Here is an 18,230-nt window from a genome sequence, read left to right as displayed (position 1 = left end):
ATCCATTACGTGTTTTAGTAGTGGCTGATAATTGAAATAATTAGCACAGCAGGTATTCTGTTCCCCCTGGAAGTCATACCCATTATGAATAAAGGTTTGGAGATTATGATTTTCCTGGTAAAGTCACAACTTCAAAGATCTTAGACATTACATTAATAAAACCTAGCCTGAAGCCTCAGAAAATATAGACATTGTTTCACTTAGCCTCTAGAATCATTCTCCTTGCAAGGTCATTTATAGGACAAAGTTAATAAGAACACAAATCAAGTCTAGTGTTCAGGGAGGAAAATGGTAACTGCAGAAATTAGTGCCGTATTCTGTTAATTTTAGTAATTAAAAAAAATAGAAAATTACATTTTGCCCTGTTTGACACTGTTAACAATTTATGACATTTATTTCAATGAATTGAGACTGTGGGTCTGCTACTGCCTTGTCTTACAAGACATGCCTACACTCCTTTTGTCCATTACCAATCATGCTTATTTTGCACTAACTCATGTTCTGATAAATTGACCTGGTAATTAATTTACAAGTTGAAATGGGGTCAAAGCTTCATCATTTCACTCATTCATTTTAATAAGTTCTATTTCACTGTATCTCCCTCCATAGATAAACCAAACTTCTACTCTTCTTTCAGTTAACTAGGAAGAAAGACTCAAGAAAACAACTTGGGCCACATACCCAAAGGCAGAAGCTCATTTATAAAGCAACCTTATCAGTATTTAAATAGTAATTCCTCAGCTCAGTAAAACCACCTGTATCAACAGAGACCTAAATCTAAAGATATAATGAATTGTGTCATCTAATTTAAATGAGATTTTTAATAGTACTATTGTGCTTATTTTAAATAAACGTATCAATTTGCTTTTGCACTCTCATCTGAAACATACTCATATACTCATCAAAATGGAATCAGTATAGCAAAAATAAGCTTTAATTATAAGCCCACAAATCTTAAATACATTCTTTGACATTATTCCATAATGAATGATAAACTTAAAAGTGTAGGCTATAGGATGTGAGGGCTATCTGGCTGTGACACCTGTCACTGCACTGATCAGCAGGGTGGATTCAGTCGATCTGGCTGCCAACATGAAGTCCCCTTCCTCTCCCACTCTTCCTCGTGCATCCCTCCCAAAGCTGCAAACTCTCTTGAAAAGAGAGACCTGTCTGGATAGAGGAAGGCCACTATAAGTCAAGTCAACTGATGAATAAAATCTAGTTGGCGCTTTTAAGCTTGTTATGTGATTTTATAGAACGTCTGTGTAATTTAATTTAGGTAATTAGCAAAAAAGGAAGAACACTGGCATATTTATTCTCCAATATTATTCAAAGATTTTTACAAGTTATTTATTTATTTATTCATGAGAGAATTTATTTATTCGTTCGTTCATTCATTCATTCATTCATTCGAGACAGACACACAGAGAGAAAGAGAGCGAGAGAGGCAGAGACACAGGCAGAGGGAGAAGCAGACTCCATGCAGGGAGCCCGATGCGGGACTCGATCCTAGGACTCCAGGATCATGCCCTGAGCCAATGTCAGGCACTAAACTGCTGAGCCACCCAGGGATCCCCACCAATATTATTCAAATAGAAAAATTTTCACCCCAAATTTCTTTGGGTTAATTTATAGTTTCTGTTATTAAGGAATAGTCCTGGTTCTGAGCTGTTCTGTAAAGATGAAATTTTACTATAAATGGAAAACATTCTTAGAAATACATAATTCTATTCACTCTATAGTTTGTTTTTTAAAAAGCACAGGTAATTCAGAAGAAGTTTTGCAATTTTCATTATATTAAATGATAAGTTTGTGCTTAATTATTAAGGACTGAAAACACCAAGTAGATACATCCAGAATCCTCCTTGAAAGCAGAGGTTGGCAAACTAAATTTGGTATCTTTTTATGTATAAAGTTTAATAGGAATAGAGTCTTGCCTATTCGTTTATGTATTCTCTATGGCTGCCTTTGCAGTATAATGGAGTTGAGCAGTAGTGACACAAACCACATGATCCACAAAGTGGTTCATTTTACTATCTGGCCCTTTGTAGAAAAAAGTTGCCCATCTCTGTCCTAAATGATCAGACTGTTCTTTTAGTGCTAAAAACTTTCCTATCATAGAAACAAAGTGTAAGTCAAGCTATAAATAAAATTTGTCAGGGGGTTGGGAACTGATAAAAGTTAAGTATCTACTTCTACTCTACCAAAACTCTAGATAATTATATGGTTACATTGAGTCAATACCAGGAGTTTTTCAAACCATCACAGGAAAGTATCATGCTTGTTCCAAAATTAAGGAACTGGCTCCTGTATAGTACACAATACATATGCAAAGAAGAAACTGAAAGACAATAAGAGAGAGATGGAGGAAAGAAGGCAAAGGAGTGAAGAGGGAAGTGCTGGGAGAAAAGTCAAACAAAATGCAAACAAACAGCAAATATTTTATCATCAGCTCCTCTGAATTCCTATTCTTTTGGACTGCTTGTAAATTTTAGTTTTTCATAAAAAAAAAAGAAAGATAACTGAGGGACTCCTGGGGGGCTCAGTCCATTGACTGTCCAACAACTGATTTTGGCTCAGGTCATGATCTCAAGCCCCATTGTTGGGCTCAGTACAGTCGGCTTGAGATTCTCTCTCTGACCCTCTCCACACACTCTCACTTGCATGTGCTCTCAAATAAATAAATCTTAAAAAGAACGGTAACAGATACCCAAGTTACATCAGAAATGGAAAAAAAAAAAAGGACGCCTGGGTGGCTCAGCAGTTGGGCATCTGCCTTCGGCTCAGGGCATGATCCCTAGATCCGGGATCGAGTCCCGCATCGGGCTCCCTGTGAGAAACCTGCTTCTCCCTCTGCCTGTGCCTCCGCCTCTCTCTCTCTCTCTCTCTCTCTCTCTTTGGGCTCTCTGAGAGAAGTCTGCTTCTCCCTCTGCCTGTGCCTCTGTCTCTCTGTGTCTTTCATGAATAAATAAATAAATCTTAAAAAAAAAGGAAAAAAATGATAATCTGTATAGTACATAGTAGGAGCTCAAACATTTTATTATTTTGTGAAACAGATTTCAAATATGTAATAGTAATCTACTTTGTAGTCCTTAAAAATACTATGGGTGTAAATCAGAAATCAGAAACCTTCACATTTTTGAGTTAGGGCTTCAATATAAAATATAAAGATCCTTACTAAAGTATACTCAAAGGTCACAAGTATTGACCTCTCAAATTTGATAGGAGTGATGAAGAAGGTACTCCAAGAAGTCCCAGGGTTAGGACCATGAAATTAGATCATTTACACGCAATAATCTTTCTTCAAACTGTCTTGTTTTTCAGTCAATTGGGGAAGAATGTAGTCTTTCATGTTACTGCAAGTTTGGTATTAAACAACAGCAAAAAAGCTGTATGGCTCCAGAACAAAACTGGAGCATACTCTCCCATTTCCTTCTACATACTGCAGCTACTGAGTAACTACTCGGGGACCTAGGGAGAAATCGATATTTTAATTTAGTTCTTTTAGGGTAAGGATGAGTTTGAATTTCAGAGTTGCGAGAAGGAAAAAGGGACTATTTCTATATTTCATAGTACTTGGCAGTTTCTAGAATTCATAAACATGAATTTGTAATGTATACAAATATGTGTAGTCCAACTAAGAAAGGAACAGGACAGAAAAAAATAGTATATCACATATACATTGCATGAAAAATATATACATCTTTCTCCCACTAAGAAATATAAGTAAAATATTAACTTCTATTATCTAAACCAGAAACCATAAGTTATGATTTGTTATGTTAATAGTTTTTAAAATGAAATACTTCTTTCTGTAATACCCATGAAATCCCAATTATTTCCAGAGCCTTACTTAAGCCCCAGAGTTTCAGGAAAACCAACTCAGGCTGCCTCTTTTGATAACACTTTCCCTGGAACAGACCGTCCTCTTAGGTCAATAATCTTAAGTCTGCACTTACCAATGTCTAAAATTCTCTTTTGCAGAGCTCCAATGAAAAGAAATGGTTCATCTTTACATGATTGTACAAGTGTGCCAACCAATTCAGAATTTGTTGCTAAGATGCAGGCATTTTCTTCACTGAGGTTGACTCCTGCCATGGAAGTCACATCATTGATGTCATCTTCATCTCTAAGCAAAAGAAAAGATAACTTTTTGGTGTAGTGGTGGGTGACATATATATGAATGATTTAAGAGAACAAAGAATTATAGATCTCCTCTTATAACTAAAGATATCATTTTACTCAATTCATCCAAGCAAGAGAACTGAAGAATAGTTATCTTCCCCTGAAGTCTTTAAAAATTAATTGGTGTGTCTAACCATCAGCATACATTTAATATCAAGAGATGAATCAGGAGAGAGCGTGCGGTCTTTGTCCGCTTCCACCATGGCGTACCGTGGCCAGGGCCAAAAAGTGCAGAAGGTGATGGTTCAGCCCATCAACCTCATCTTCAGATACTTGCAAAATAGATCTCGGATTCAGGTGTGGCTTTATGAGCAAGTAAACATGCGGATAGAGGGCTGTATCATTGGTTTTGATGAGTACATGAACCTTGTATTAGATGATGCCGAAGAGATTCATTCTAAAACAAAGTCAAGAAAACAACTGGGTCGGATCATGCTAAAAGGAGATAATATTACCCTGCTCCAAAGTGTCTCCAACTAGAATGAATGATCAGTGAAGTGAGAAATTCTTGAGAAGGCCACGTAGTTTGTTTTTTTAGATGTCCTTTGTTGGGAATATAGTTCTAAAACCCTTGTTCGTATTGTTTTGATTACCTTTATGTTCTTACCAGAGGACAATAAATGCTGTGGGATTGTTTTTATTTAAAAAAAAAAAAAAGAGATGAATCAGAAGCAACTTTGTCTTCTAGTGCTCATCTCTCCATCTTTCAGTTTAGTAAATGAATACACCAACAGGGACTTGTAGGTTAAACTAAGTTATCGACAAATGCCCTGCAATGAGAGACAAGAAATGAAAACAGTCTTCTTTGTTTTCATCCAAGATGATCAAAAGCCCATCAGATTTCCCTAGTACACTCTACTGTTCCACTGAGGAGCAGAAATTCACTGGTCCTGAAAGGTCCTTACCCATACAAAGATCCTTTAGAAGAAGCTTTCCTGACTAGCTATTCTGAAACCAAATGGTTAAAACTAGTTTTGATTTTCTGCTGCAGACTTTTGGTGTGTTCCATTGTACCAATTAAATTCATTAAACCACATCCTCAAGCAAATGGCTGCAAAGGGTCTACATCTAAAATTACACAGGACACAAACATACACACTAACATGACATATATATAAAACACAAAATATGTTTCAGCTCTTTGCAGTGTACCAGCAAAATTAAATAGTTGTTTTTATCCGACAGGATTGCTATATGGCTACAGTGCAAAGAAGAGTATATATGTTTAAGGGTAGAGAAGAAAGAGAGAAAAGAAATATGAAAACTCCCTCACAGAATCCTTACCACCATATGTAATCATAAGCATGTTACTGATCATAACTCACCTACCAATGCATAACATAATTTACACAAACATGATTATATGAAAAAAAATGTTGCTTCTCTTTATTGTATGAGCCAAATGGTATATCATGTGGCCTCATGTCAATGGATTTAAATTATGAAACTCCCTGTGTTAATGCATTTGTGCATGAGAAAGGGAAATAAATTATAATTGCCAAGCACACAAGAAATGAAGGCCTCTGTTGTTCCATTTTAAAAAGTAACACATTAGGGGTGAGGGGGGAAAGAGCCCATGCTCAAACATATATAAGAGATTAAAACAAACAAACAAACAAACAAACAGCAACCCCCCGCCCCAAACCACAAAATAAAACAAAACAAAAACCTAAGTAAAAGAAAGGAGGAGCTAGACACAGCAGTTGAAAGTAAAGAGATAGAACAATGATCTTATGACCTGAACAGCAGATTTAAAAGCCTAACATTTAAAGGTCTTTACAAAGGGAAAAAGAAAAAAATTTAAATTTAGTATTTCAAACCAAATAAAACATGCAATATAAACAAAGTATATCAAAATGATTGGACTCCACCTTATCAAATGTCACAGAGGTATTGTCAGAAGTATGGATGCCTAAAATGGTTCTAAGAATCATTTTACCACCTACATAAAGTATTTCCAGAAACATCTAAACATGTAAACATCTGAAGTGTAAGAATGGTAAAAACCATAAACCCAAAGATGGACTAAGATCCAAGTAAAAAAATAAAAGGTCTGAATAAAAAAATATTAAAAAAAACATGTCTCAAGGGTGCCTGGCGGGCTGAGTTGGTAGAGCATGTGACTCCTGATCTTGGGGTTGAGTTGGAGTCCTATGTTCGGGGCAGAGATTAGTTTAACCCCCCCCCCCCAAAAAAAAATCCACCAAGTATCACAAGAGAATGAAAAGACAAGCCATAGACTAGGAGGAAATATCGTAAAAGACATCAGATAAAGGACTGTTATCCACAATATATGAAGAATTCTTAAATCCAACAATAAGAAAACAAACCAACCAATTAAAAAAACGGGCCAAAGACCTAATAGATGCCTCATCAAAGAAGATGTACAGATGGCAAATAAGCATATGAAAAGATGTCCCACATCCTTGTCATCAGAGAAATACAAAATAAAATGAGAAACCACTATACATACACCTATTAGAAAGGTCAAAATCCCAAATACTGACAACATCAAATGCTGATGAGGATGTGGAGCAAAAGGAACTCTTGTTCACTGCTGGTAGTAATGCAAAAACGGTACAGCTACTTTGGAAGACAATTTGGCAGTTTCTTAGAGAACTAAACATACTTGTACTGTACAGTCCAGCAACCACATTCATTGGTATTTACTCAAAAGACCTAGAAATTAATGTCCACACAAAAACTTGCACACAGATGTTTAGAGCAGGTCCAGAGATAATTGACAAAACTGAAAAAACGTGGAAACAATCAAGATGTCTGTTAGTAGCTGAGCGTATATATCAACGGTGGTACATCCAAACAATGAAGTACTACTGAGTGCTAAGAAGAACTGAGATGTCCACACCATGAAAAGACACAGAGGGGAACTTAAATGCAAATTATTAAATGAAAGAAGTAATCTGAAAATGTTACATACTGTATGATTCCAACTACATGGCATTCAGGAAAAGGCACACTATGGAGACAGTACAAAGACCAATGGTGGGCAGCCCGGGTGGCTCAGCAGTTTAGTGCCGCCTTCAGCCCAGGGCCTGATCCTGGAGACCCAGGATTGAGTCCCACATCGGGCTCCCTGTGTGGAGCCTGCTTCTCCCTCCGCCTGACTCTGCCTCTCTCTCTCTCTGTCTCTCTGAATAAATTAAAAAAAAAAATCTTAAAAAAAAAAAAAAAAAGACCAATGGTTGCCAGGAATTGGCAGGGAAGGAGGGATGAATAGACAGAACAGAGAGAATTTTTAGGGCAATGTAACTTCTCAGTAGGATACTATGCTGTTGGATACACATCATTATACGTTTGGTTTTTTAAAAAAATATTTGAGAGAGAGAGAAGAAGAAGAAGAAGAAGAAGAAGAAGAAGAAGAAGCAGCAGCAGCAGCAGCAGCAGGGGGAGGGGCATAGGGAGATGGAGAGGGGAAGCAGAGTCTCTGCTGAGTATGGAGCCTGATACAGGACTAGATCTCACAATCCTGAGGTCATGACCTGAGCCAAAACCAACAGGTGGATGCTTAACCAACTGAGCTACCCAGATGCCCTTCATTACACATTTGTTAAAACCCATAGAATGTACTACACCAGTAGCAAACTGTAAGCCACAGGCTTTGAGGCTTAATGACTTGTCAGTGCAAGTCTGTCAACCGTAACAAATGGATCACTCCGGTGGGGGATGTTGATAATGAGAGAGGCTATGCATGTGTGCGTTTAGGAGGGACTCTGTATCTTCCAATCAATTTTGCTATAAACTTAACCTGCTTTGCAAACAAAACTTATCCAAAAAAAAGAAAAAAGTCACCTATATATCAATGCAGAGCCAGTTTATTCCAAAACAGAAACCTAACCAGTTATTTACTTAACGTCCTTAGGATTCAAATTTTTCCTTTAAAAAATGGGTAACTCAGATTAGGTGCTTTCTAAGGTCCTTCTCAGTTACTTAAAAGAATGAGGCAGCTCTCTTTGATCTGATATAGAACAATTGCCAAGGTGTACTAGAAGTAGGAAAAAAATGAGGTAGAAAAGAGACTGTCCTTTGGGGGAAAAAAAAAGATACACACACATGCATGCATGCATATGGGCATAACATATCTCTGGAAAGATACATGAAAAATTCTCCTCCAGAGAGGGAAATAGGGAAGTGGGATACCATAGTGTATTCTTTTTTACCTTTTGAATGTTGTACTATATACATGGATTACCTGATCAAAATTATTAATGATATTTTAAAAATAGTAAATAAATATTCAGGAAAAGATAACTGGAAATAAAAAATATGAAGTTTAGACATATAACCCCAATATTCCCTTAAAAAGAAAATCAGAATTGTTTAAGATATGTGAAAAATAGCTTTACACACATAGTTACAATCTCAGTGTGTCAGGTACATAGGCCTTATAAACTGCAACTTGGTTCCATAGGAGGGTTCCTGCATAAGCCCTGTTGAGATCTCGCACACAGGCTGAAGAGACCAGTATCAAGCATACTTACTACCAGCACTTAGCATAGTACTAAAATTGAACAGAATTCATCAATGAGATAGTCCCATGTTTTTAAGACTCTTCTTGTAGCCCTTCTCTGAAATAAGGAAGGAACTAACTGCCCAATAAGATTTGTTCTTTCCTTCCTTCCCTCCTCCTATTTTGCCCTAAGCTGAACACAGCTCCCTCTAGTACAGCTGTCAGTTGCTATGGTTACAAAGGGCAACAGGAATAGACGAAGACCCCTACTGAGGGAAGAGGAAAAGGTGACACAATATATAGCACCCAAGCCACTTAAAATTTCCTCTAAGAAAGGAGGCAGACTGAAGGAAAGTCAACACAGTGCGATAGCAGCAATATCAATAAGGCTAAGATAGGTCAGGACAGTATTAAAGGCTTTGATGTTGAAGCATAATTGTGATTCTAGGTTGGTTTTATTTCTAAAGGAGAAGAAAATGAGAGCCCCCAAACTACATCTTCAAGTCTTCTGGTCTAATGCAGTGTCTTTTGAGGAAGATACTGTGCAAAATAATCTGTTTTATTTTTAAAAGATAAAAAGGAAATTTAATAATGCCTTATAAAGCTTTCCAATTCAAGATTCTGTGAGGTATAATAAGTTACTGTGTAAAAATTCAAAAAGCATTACCCAATTTATCATTAATGTCTTGCATTCTGGCTTCTAAAACTGATTTTAGCTTTTGATAAAGCTGTCCACTGCTTATGTCTAACTTCTTAAATCTCCTCCACCCTCTTAAGGTCTGAACAGTCCCAGACCGATTCTTCTAAAGTACAGGGAATCATATTATTTTCCTATTCCAAACCTCTTTTGTTTCCAAGAACTTAATCTGATGTTCAAGGTTTTCCAGGTAATGGCCTTAACTTAGCACTCTTCTCTCCCATTACTCATTATCACACAGCTCCTACTGATTCTGGCCTTTGGTCAGGCCATTCCCCCTTTCCAGTTCTCATCTTCAAACTCTGGCTCTAATGTCTTTCCGTAACTTGAGCTATAGCCCAGTTCTGTTTCAAATGCCTAATTTAGAAATACTGGTTTGTTTTTACATTTTTCTTTTCATGCTTTTTTTTTCTTTCTGTTTTTATACTTTTAAAGCATTTGTCCAATTGCTACAAATTTTCAACTTCTGAGAGCATGTTGTGTCTGTTATGGTAGGTTTTACTCTGTCTTCCATTAAGTTTCTCTTAAATTCCAACTAGACTTATTTTATTGATTATATTCAATAAATATATTAAATTAATAAAGATATCATCTTCATCTCTATTATTCCTAGCACAGTAGTATATAAATGGTAAATAATTGAGGAATTTCCATGTGTTCAGAACACATGCTATTATCTGTTGCAATGTACTTAGAAGAACAGAGGGTAAAAATGATGAATCAAACTGCCTATGGTGCAATCCTGACCACCAATTATTATCTATGAAAATAAAGCAAAATAATCTTTCTAGACCTGCATTGTCAGTAAAACAAAGGCAATAGCAGTCCTTACATTTTGGACAGAAGATTCAAGGAAGTAATTCATATGGAAAAGGAATTAGTTTAATATAGAAAGAGTTCTACAAATAACTAAGAAAAAAAACACATGATCCAATGGAAAAATGGACAAAGCGCATGAATTTTCACTTAAAATTTTAAAATGACTCAAAAATAAGATGTTGTGGGCAGCCCCCGTGGCGCAGCGGTTTAGTGCCGCCTGCAGCCTGGGGTGTGATCCTGGAGACCAGGGGTCGAGTCCCACGTCGGGCTCCCTGCAATGGAGCCTGCTTCCCCCTCTGCCTGTGTCTCTGCCTCTCTCTCTCTCTGTGTCTCTATGAATAAATAAATAAATAAATAAATAAATAAATAAATAAATAAATAAATAAAAATCTTAAAAAAAAAATAAGACTGTTCTTAAAAAAATGTTCTGTTTTATTCATAAGAGAAATATAAAATAGAATTTTCACCTGTTAGACTGCAAAAACTTATTAATGTTCACCAGAACATGTGAAAATATGCTATTATAATAAGCTTTGCTGCTCAATGTAATTTGTAAATCTAACTTCCATGGAGTCATTTGATATTATCTGATAATTTAAAATGAGTAAGCTCTTCTTCGTAGATATTATGTGAAATGATACCCAATGTGGCTTTGTTTTCCTAGTACAAAACCCTGGAAATATCCTAACTATCCACCATTATGTAATTTTGTTAAAAATCTCAAATCACAATGATTATACAATAACAGAGAACAATCTCAGACTACTATTAAGTTGTAAAAAACAAAATGTAAAACATTATGTATTGTATGCTACCATCTGTGTTGAGAAGATTACATCTAGAAAGATACACAAGAAACTGCTAACAACACTTGGCCCTACAATGAGATCCTGGGTAGCAGAGGGAAAAAGACGCAAAGGAGAACTTTGTTTTTCCACTGCATATCTTTTCTTCCTTTCAGTATTGTACAAAATGTAGTATTACCTGGTTTAATAAATAAATAATTTGTTTAGAAAGCATAAAAAAATTTATTTTTTTTTTTATTTATTTTTTTTTTTTAAATTTATTTTAAGAAGATTAAATTCTTCCTTTAGATTATTAATCCCTGGTAAAACAACTTTGACTTCAATACTCTATGGTAAACCCTCAATTATAATCACATAAACTCACACAACACCCTGTTTATTCCTCCTTCCATGCCTTTGTGAAGTTATTTTTCTCATAGGAAATTCCCTTTGTCTTTCCTCTTTTGGCTCAAATGTAGCATAACATACTGCAGGATTTCCCAAACTTTAGTGATTTTAAGAACTGCCTGGGACTATATTTAAAATACAAGTCTTGCATTCAAATACACACCTGCATAGTACCTGTGATACGCATTCAGTGGGACTAGGCTGGAGACCACAAACCTGGAATCTTTGCTTAAACATACTTAGCTGACGGAGACAAACACTCTGTGGACCACACTTGAAAAATACTGAGTCATGAAAATTAAGAGCACCAATTCTACAGCACGAGACCAAGGTTTTAGTCCCTACTCTGTCAATTATTATTTTTTATTTATTTTTTTTAAAGATTTTATTTATTTACTCATAGAGACAGAGAGAGAGACGCAGAGACAAAGGCAGAGGGAGAAGCAGGGACCAAGGTTTTAGTCCCTACTCTGTCAATTATTATTTTTTATTTATTTTTTTTAAAGATTTTATTTATTTACTCATAGAGACAGAGAGAGAGACGCAGAGACAAAGGCAGAGGGAGAAGCAGGCTCCATGCAGAGAGCCTGACGTGGGACTTGATCCAGGGTCTCCAGGATCATGCCCTGGGCTGCAGGTGGCGCTAAACCGCTGCACCACCGGGGCTACCCAATTACTATTTTTTTAAATAAGAATTTGGTACATTTTTAAAAAAGGTTTTATTTACTTATTCATGACACACACACAAACACACAGAGGCAGAGACATAGGCAGAGGGAGAAGCAGGCTCCCCAAAAGGAGCCTGATGCGGAACTTGATCACAGACCCTGGGATCACACCCTGAGCCAAAGGCAGACGCTCAACCACTGAGCCATCCAGGCGTCCCTGCTCTGTCAATTATTAAAAGGATGATCTTGAACGAATTTCTTTACATCTCTACTCATCTCTACATCTCTACTCTTTATTGATGGAGGTAAAAACTGTACCTGTTACATGATTTTGAATGAAAACTGTATTAGAAACCAGGACTTTATTAGAAATAAAAATGAGTATTTAGGGGCACCTGACTGGCTCAGTCAGTGGAGCATGTGACTCTTGATCTTGGGGTTATGAGTTCAAGCCCCATGTTGGGTATAGAAATTACTTAAAAACAAAATCTTTTTAATACAATGGAATATTACCCAGCCATCAAAAAAATGAAATCTTACCATTTGCAATAATGTGGATGGAACTGAAGGTATTATGCTAAGTGAAATAGTCAATCAGAGAAAAACAATTATCATATGATTTCACTCATATATGGAATTTAAGAAACAAAACAGACGATCATAGGTGAAGTGAGGGAAAAATAAAATAAGATGAAATCAGAGAAGGAGACAAACCATATGAGATTCTTAACTATAAGGAACAAATTGAGGGTTGCTGGGGTGGAGTGTGGAGCTGTGAGGGACAGTACCTTTGCTCAACTCTCAGAAGTAAGTAAGCTTTGAAGCCAACTTTCAACTAGCCTCTGTCCTATAAGAATTACAAAGTAGCTCAACTCTATGTGAGGAGTTTCCATGGAAAGTGCTGTATTGAACAATCAGAAACAAGCTAGATGCCTGATAGAAGTTGTGAGAGACAAGTGAAAGTTGCATTCCCTGAAGTCTTGTGTCTTCGAGTTCAATACAGAGATTTCCTAGGAACATCCTCATATAGAAAGGAGCAGGGTTCTAACTCCCATAAATGAGAGGCTAGTTGAAAGCTGGCTTCAAGGGGGGGGGGGGGTTGCGGGGAGGGAGATGGGGTAATTGGGTGATAGGCATTAAGGAGGGCTGGTGATATAATGAATACTGGGTGTTATATGCAACTGATGAATCACTGAACTCTACCTCTGAAAGTAAGAATACACTAAATGTTAATTAATTAACTTAAATAAAATAAAATTTTAAATAAAATCTTTTTAAAAATGAATATTAATTAAAAATAATAAAACCCTTACATATTATTAACAAATATTTTAATGAAAACCAACAATAACAAAATTTAAAAATAATTACTCAAAAAGGTGGCATTGTTTACTATTTTCTAATCTCTTTAATATCCATTGATTCTCTTCACTTGGAATGGATCTGATGAATGATTTTGTAACATCACGTATTAGTGATTTGAAAAGTATTGGTACATTGAGTTATAGAGATCTTCCAAATTTAGACTACTACACATAATCCTAAATCACAAGTTAGTAACTGCACCAATCTAATCGGAAAATCTAAGTATTAGGAAGATATTATGCTCATGGTAGTGGATACAAGTTTTCCAAATTTTTAACTTTTGCTTGAAAAGCTCAAACTTTATCACTGGCAAAAAATGCTGTCAGTTGTTTTCCCTGAAGTGACAGGCTCACTTTTTTCATTTTCACAAGAATGTCAAATTCCCAAGTCTAAATAATCACAGTTTGTTTTCCGGTTGTTCTTTGTTCTTCCAAGTAAAAATGGTACTCCATGAAAAAAGTGGTTTAGCTCACAACTGAAACACAGGTGGAGTACCTGGGTAGCTCAGTTGGTTAAGTGTCCAACTCTTGATTTTGACTTAGGTCATGATTTTTGCAGGGGTGGGGATTTCATAGGATAGAGCACCCCCCATCTGCAGCACCCCACGGGGAGTCTGCTTCTCTCCCTCTTCCTCTGCCCCTCCCCACTATGTGCTCACTCTCTCTCTAAAAATAAATAAATAAATAAATAAATAAAATCTTAAAAAAAAAAAAAAAGGGAAACACAAGCACAAACACTTGTCCTTAAGACAATCATGAGACTTTGGCATGCAGAAGAGCTTTATGCAAGTTTCCCATTTTGTCACACAGAATATTAAAAATGTGTGTACTTCAGAGTAGAGACTTAGTGAAAATAATAATGTTCGCTGCCTCATTAAAACCATTAAAAAAAACAAAATTAGCTTCTTTTCATTTACTCTGAGTGTCTGAGGGTAAAGAATAAATGGCTACTAGTATAGTTTGGTGCCTCTGCCTTAACTAATGCTAAAGTGCCAGCAGTTTTGCCATTGTGGCTTTTGAACCATCATTCAAATAATATACCAAATCAGGCAAATGACAACATCAACATCATCATTATTAAAACTGTTTTAATCTTACAAACTCCCTGAAAAAGTCTGCATTTCAAAACTATCTTTTGTAGATCACATTTTGGAACCTGCTGTCCCATACTTACAATCTCTAGCCTATAATGAAATCAGAAATACGATGAGGATTTTAAAAAATACAGATTTCTGCCAAGGTTCAGTATCCAGAGAGTTCATTCTGGATAAGCCCCCAACTCAACAATTTCAATGAATTTCCTAGGTAGTTTTCAATTTGTTGATCTGTACTATGCTAGTAATTATTTACTTATAAATTGTTTTGAAAACATCTACAACCCTTTTCCTATATTTATATATCTTTTTTAATTTTTAATTTTTTAAGTTCAATTTGCCAACATCTAATACCCATCCCATCAAGTGCCCATCACCCACTTACCACATCCCCTCACCTACCTCCCTATTTATATATTTTCAATTGAATTATTAATACTATTAAGAAAGTTTTATTGTAAATGATACCCTACTTTTATCACTGTCTTTTGGCTCTGATCTTTTTGGAAGATGCCCATGACATAAATGAGATATGCCCTATCTCCTGCCCATGTAACTTCAACCTTTGCTTCATGGTGTATCTACCTCTAATATCTACTATCTTTTCTTTCCACTTCTTCTGCATCTAAGTATAAACATAATTTTTTCCTAAACAGCATTTTACTATGAGAAAATCTAGCTAGAACTTTGAAAGACTTCACGATCATCTCCCAAGTGTTCATTTATATAGTTTCCCTGTGAACAATTTTAAGAACTTAATTTCTATCAAGATCTAGCTTAAGGCAACTCCTCCAAGAAGAATGTTTTGTTGAATTTTAATCCTAGATTTAGAGCTAATAGGCATAGCTCACACTGATGCTTCTTCTCTCTCTCCTTTATCTTTCCAAGATAAGAGGGTTTTTTTGCTTTTTGTTTTGTTTTGTTTATGTCACTAGACGCTGTTTTCTGTGTAAGTCCCTGCTCTGGAAAGATTAACCATATATATTATGTCATATATTATATGACAATATATTATTGATATATTTGTACACATAAGGATAAGCAGGCTAATAAACATATGATGAAACCATTACATATGCAGCAAGGTGAACACATGTTTAATCAACACTATAGAATCTGATTCCTGCAATATGAAATAAAGGACATTAAAGTTAATGTAGTAATATCATCTATGGCAATAGCATGTAATCTTGTCCTACATTATTTTTGAACAGCGTGTTTTAAATAAAACTTATAATCAATCGGAGAAGGACAAACATTGTATGTTCTCATTCATTTGGGGAATATAAATAATAGTGAAAGGGAATAGAAGGGAAGGGAGAAGAAATGGGTAGGAAATATCAGAAAGGGAGACAGAACATAAAGACTCCTAACTCTGGGAAACGAACTAGGGGTGGTGGAAGGGGAGGAGGGCGGGGGGTGGGGGTGAGTGGGTGACGGGCACTGAGGGGGACACTTGACGGGATGAGCACTGGGTGTTATTCTGTATGTTGGCAAATTGAACACCAATAAAAAAATAAATTTATTATTAAAAAAATAAATAAATAAAACTTTAAAAAAATCACACTAAACTCTAGCTGTTAAAATACTGTAACTAGCAGAAGTAATATATATGCATTACTCATCCACACTTCATTATTTCTCTGTAAAAATAAAAGCTCTTTAAAACTTTTTAAAGCATTATCATCTTAAAAAAACAATAATTCCTTATTATCATTAAATAGCCAGTGAGTTTAAATGATGTTAACTATACAAACATGCAAAGGTACTGTAATATTTGTTACTTCTGATCCTGAAATATGAAGAATAAAACATGAATCTCTGGCACCCTCTGGTGTTTAAGTACTATATAGCTTCCCTTATTCATCCCAGGTGTACTGACAAGCAGAGTAGAAAATATAATTCTCTCAGTGGAAAAAGTCATGAACAAAAAAATTTTTTTCAGTTAAACAAGTAGTTTTGAAAGAAATTGGTAGATAACACTTTGTCATTAAGCCTCATCCAGTTAAGTCAAGACAAGATCTAATGGCATATACTATTACCTCCTCTTATTTAACAAGAGTCAACATTAAGAGTCTATTTTAAGCTTCACTTTAACAACTGAAGTGACACTGATATTTAGTATCCAAGAAAACCCAAACTTAAGCTAAAAAAGCCATCGCTTCAAAAAAGATATGCATAAACCACATATGGCCAAAATTAGTATAAAGGATTATACAAAATGAAAAATGTATCTTACTGCAAAAATAAAAGGACTCTTAAAAAATAGCTATGATTATAGACCCTTCTTTTCTCTTTTTAAAAATTCATTATTTCAGCAAATATTTGAATACTTATTATGAACTAGGCCTTGTTCTAAACACTAGGTAGAGGACGGCAAACAAAAGTTATTGTAAACTCTCAGAGATTTAAAAAGGAGTGGGAAACCAAAGGAACAGTAAACAAAAAAACAGGATACTTTCAGATGAGTGCCTCAAGACAGCAGGTGTGACTGAAAAGCTACTTTACAGTGGTTGCCTCTACGCAGAGACTCCCTAATTAGAGAGATCACCTTTAAACTAAAATAAAAAGGACCAAGCCAAATGAAGACTGGAGGACAGAATGTCCAGGGAATATCATTATCTAAAAACTGTACAGTAAGAACATGATTATGCGTCTGAAGAACAAAAGGAAAGTGAACAACAAGCCTGGGTCCCTTACCCTATGGAATGTTATACCTGCAATGATCTGCTTACTTTTAGTTTTCCTGAATGTGAGAGAATCTTCCATTTGTGTATGCCACTGTTTTTTTTTTTTAAAGTATTTCTATTATCTACGACCTTACTGAATTCTAATAGTTTGTTGAACCTAACATAGGTTCAAGATGATTTATACCATTAAAAAGTCAATTCTCTCCTAAATCAACCTATTCATATAACCTCAATACAAAATTTTCATAGAACTGCCCTGCTCATTCTAAAATTCATGTTTAGTAGAAAAATAACAAAGGTAAAGTGGAAACACCTCTGATAAAAAAGGAATAAAAACATAGGATTTACTCCACCAGATAAAAAATAATGAAGGTATAATAATTGAAAATATAAAAATATTAACAAAGAAATAAAAACACAGCACTAAAATGAAATTCTACAAATGAACCCTTGTATAAATAATAATTTACTACAAGATAAAGGTGACATCTCAAACGAGAAAAAGTAAGGATAATGGATTCTTTAGAAACTACCATTGAGACAAGCATCCCAACTGGGAAAAAGCTAATATCTGCTACAGACATTTACAAAAATAAAATAAAGTATTATTGAAGATGTAAAGATATATGTAAATATATGATGTGTGTATATAGATATCTTACAAGAAAATATGGAAGCACATCATTATGGACTCTGAATGAAGAAGGATTTTTTAGACTACAGTGAAATTCAAAAGCCATAGGCATGAGAGTGATAAATCTAATACTGTGATTTGAAGTCTTCTAAAACAAAAAGATGCTAAAAACAAAGTTACCACTTCAAAATTAGGAGAATATTTATAACATACAACAAAATATAACATACAACAAAGAATTACTCTCCAAAAAATATATATGTGTAGAAAGCAATAAGCACTCAACAGATAAATGAGCAAAAGTAATATGCTAGAAATTTCCCAGAGAAAATACTAATGGTGACATTTTTGCTTCAGGCACTAAGTGGACTAGATTTACTGTGGAGAAATTACATGGCAGTCTAACTAGACCAGGATA

At 35.3% G+C, this 18,230-nt stretch overlaps 2 protein-coding genes across 2 annotated transcripts in view; one reads left to right on the top strand and one right to left on the bottom strand.

The window, feature by feature from the left end:
* Nucleotides 1–18,230, bottom strand: part of TAF4B (TATA-box binding protein associated factor 4b) — a 126,009-nt gene that overhangs the window by 57,075 nt on the left and 50,704 nt on the right. Inside the window, exon 10 of the mRNA XM_041726875.1 lies at nt 3,960–4,129. Coding sequence (XP_041582809.1) covers nt 3,960–4,129 — 170 coding nt within the window. The remainder of the gene's footprint in view (nt 1–3,959; nt 4,130–18,230) is intronic.
* On the top strand, nt 4,356–4,828 carry LOC121474063 (small nuclear ribonucleoprotein E). The gene has a single exon (XM_041726879.1). The coding sequence runs from the start codon at nt 4,387–4,389 to the stop codon at nt 4,663–4,665; it is 279 nt and encodes a 92-aa protein (XP_041582813.1). The 5' UTR covers nt 4,356–4,386; the 3' UTR covers nt 4,666–4,828.

Source organism: Vulpes lagopus, chromosome 1 (genome assembly GCF_018345385.1).
Source record: "Vulpes lagopus strain Blue_001 chromosome 1, ASM1834538v1, whole genome shotgun sequence".
NCBI lineage: Eukaryota > Metazoa > Chordata > Mammalia > Carnivora > Canidae > Vulpes > Vulpes lagopus.
This window is presented reverse-complemented; position numbering and strand designations above follow the sequence as displayed.

Excerpts from the sequence above, each read along its gene's own strand:
- LOC121474063 (XM_041726879.1), top strand. The coding sequence starts at position 4,387 with ATGGCGTACCGTGGCCAGGGCCAAAAAGTGCAGAAGGTGATGGTTCAG.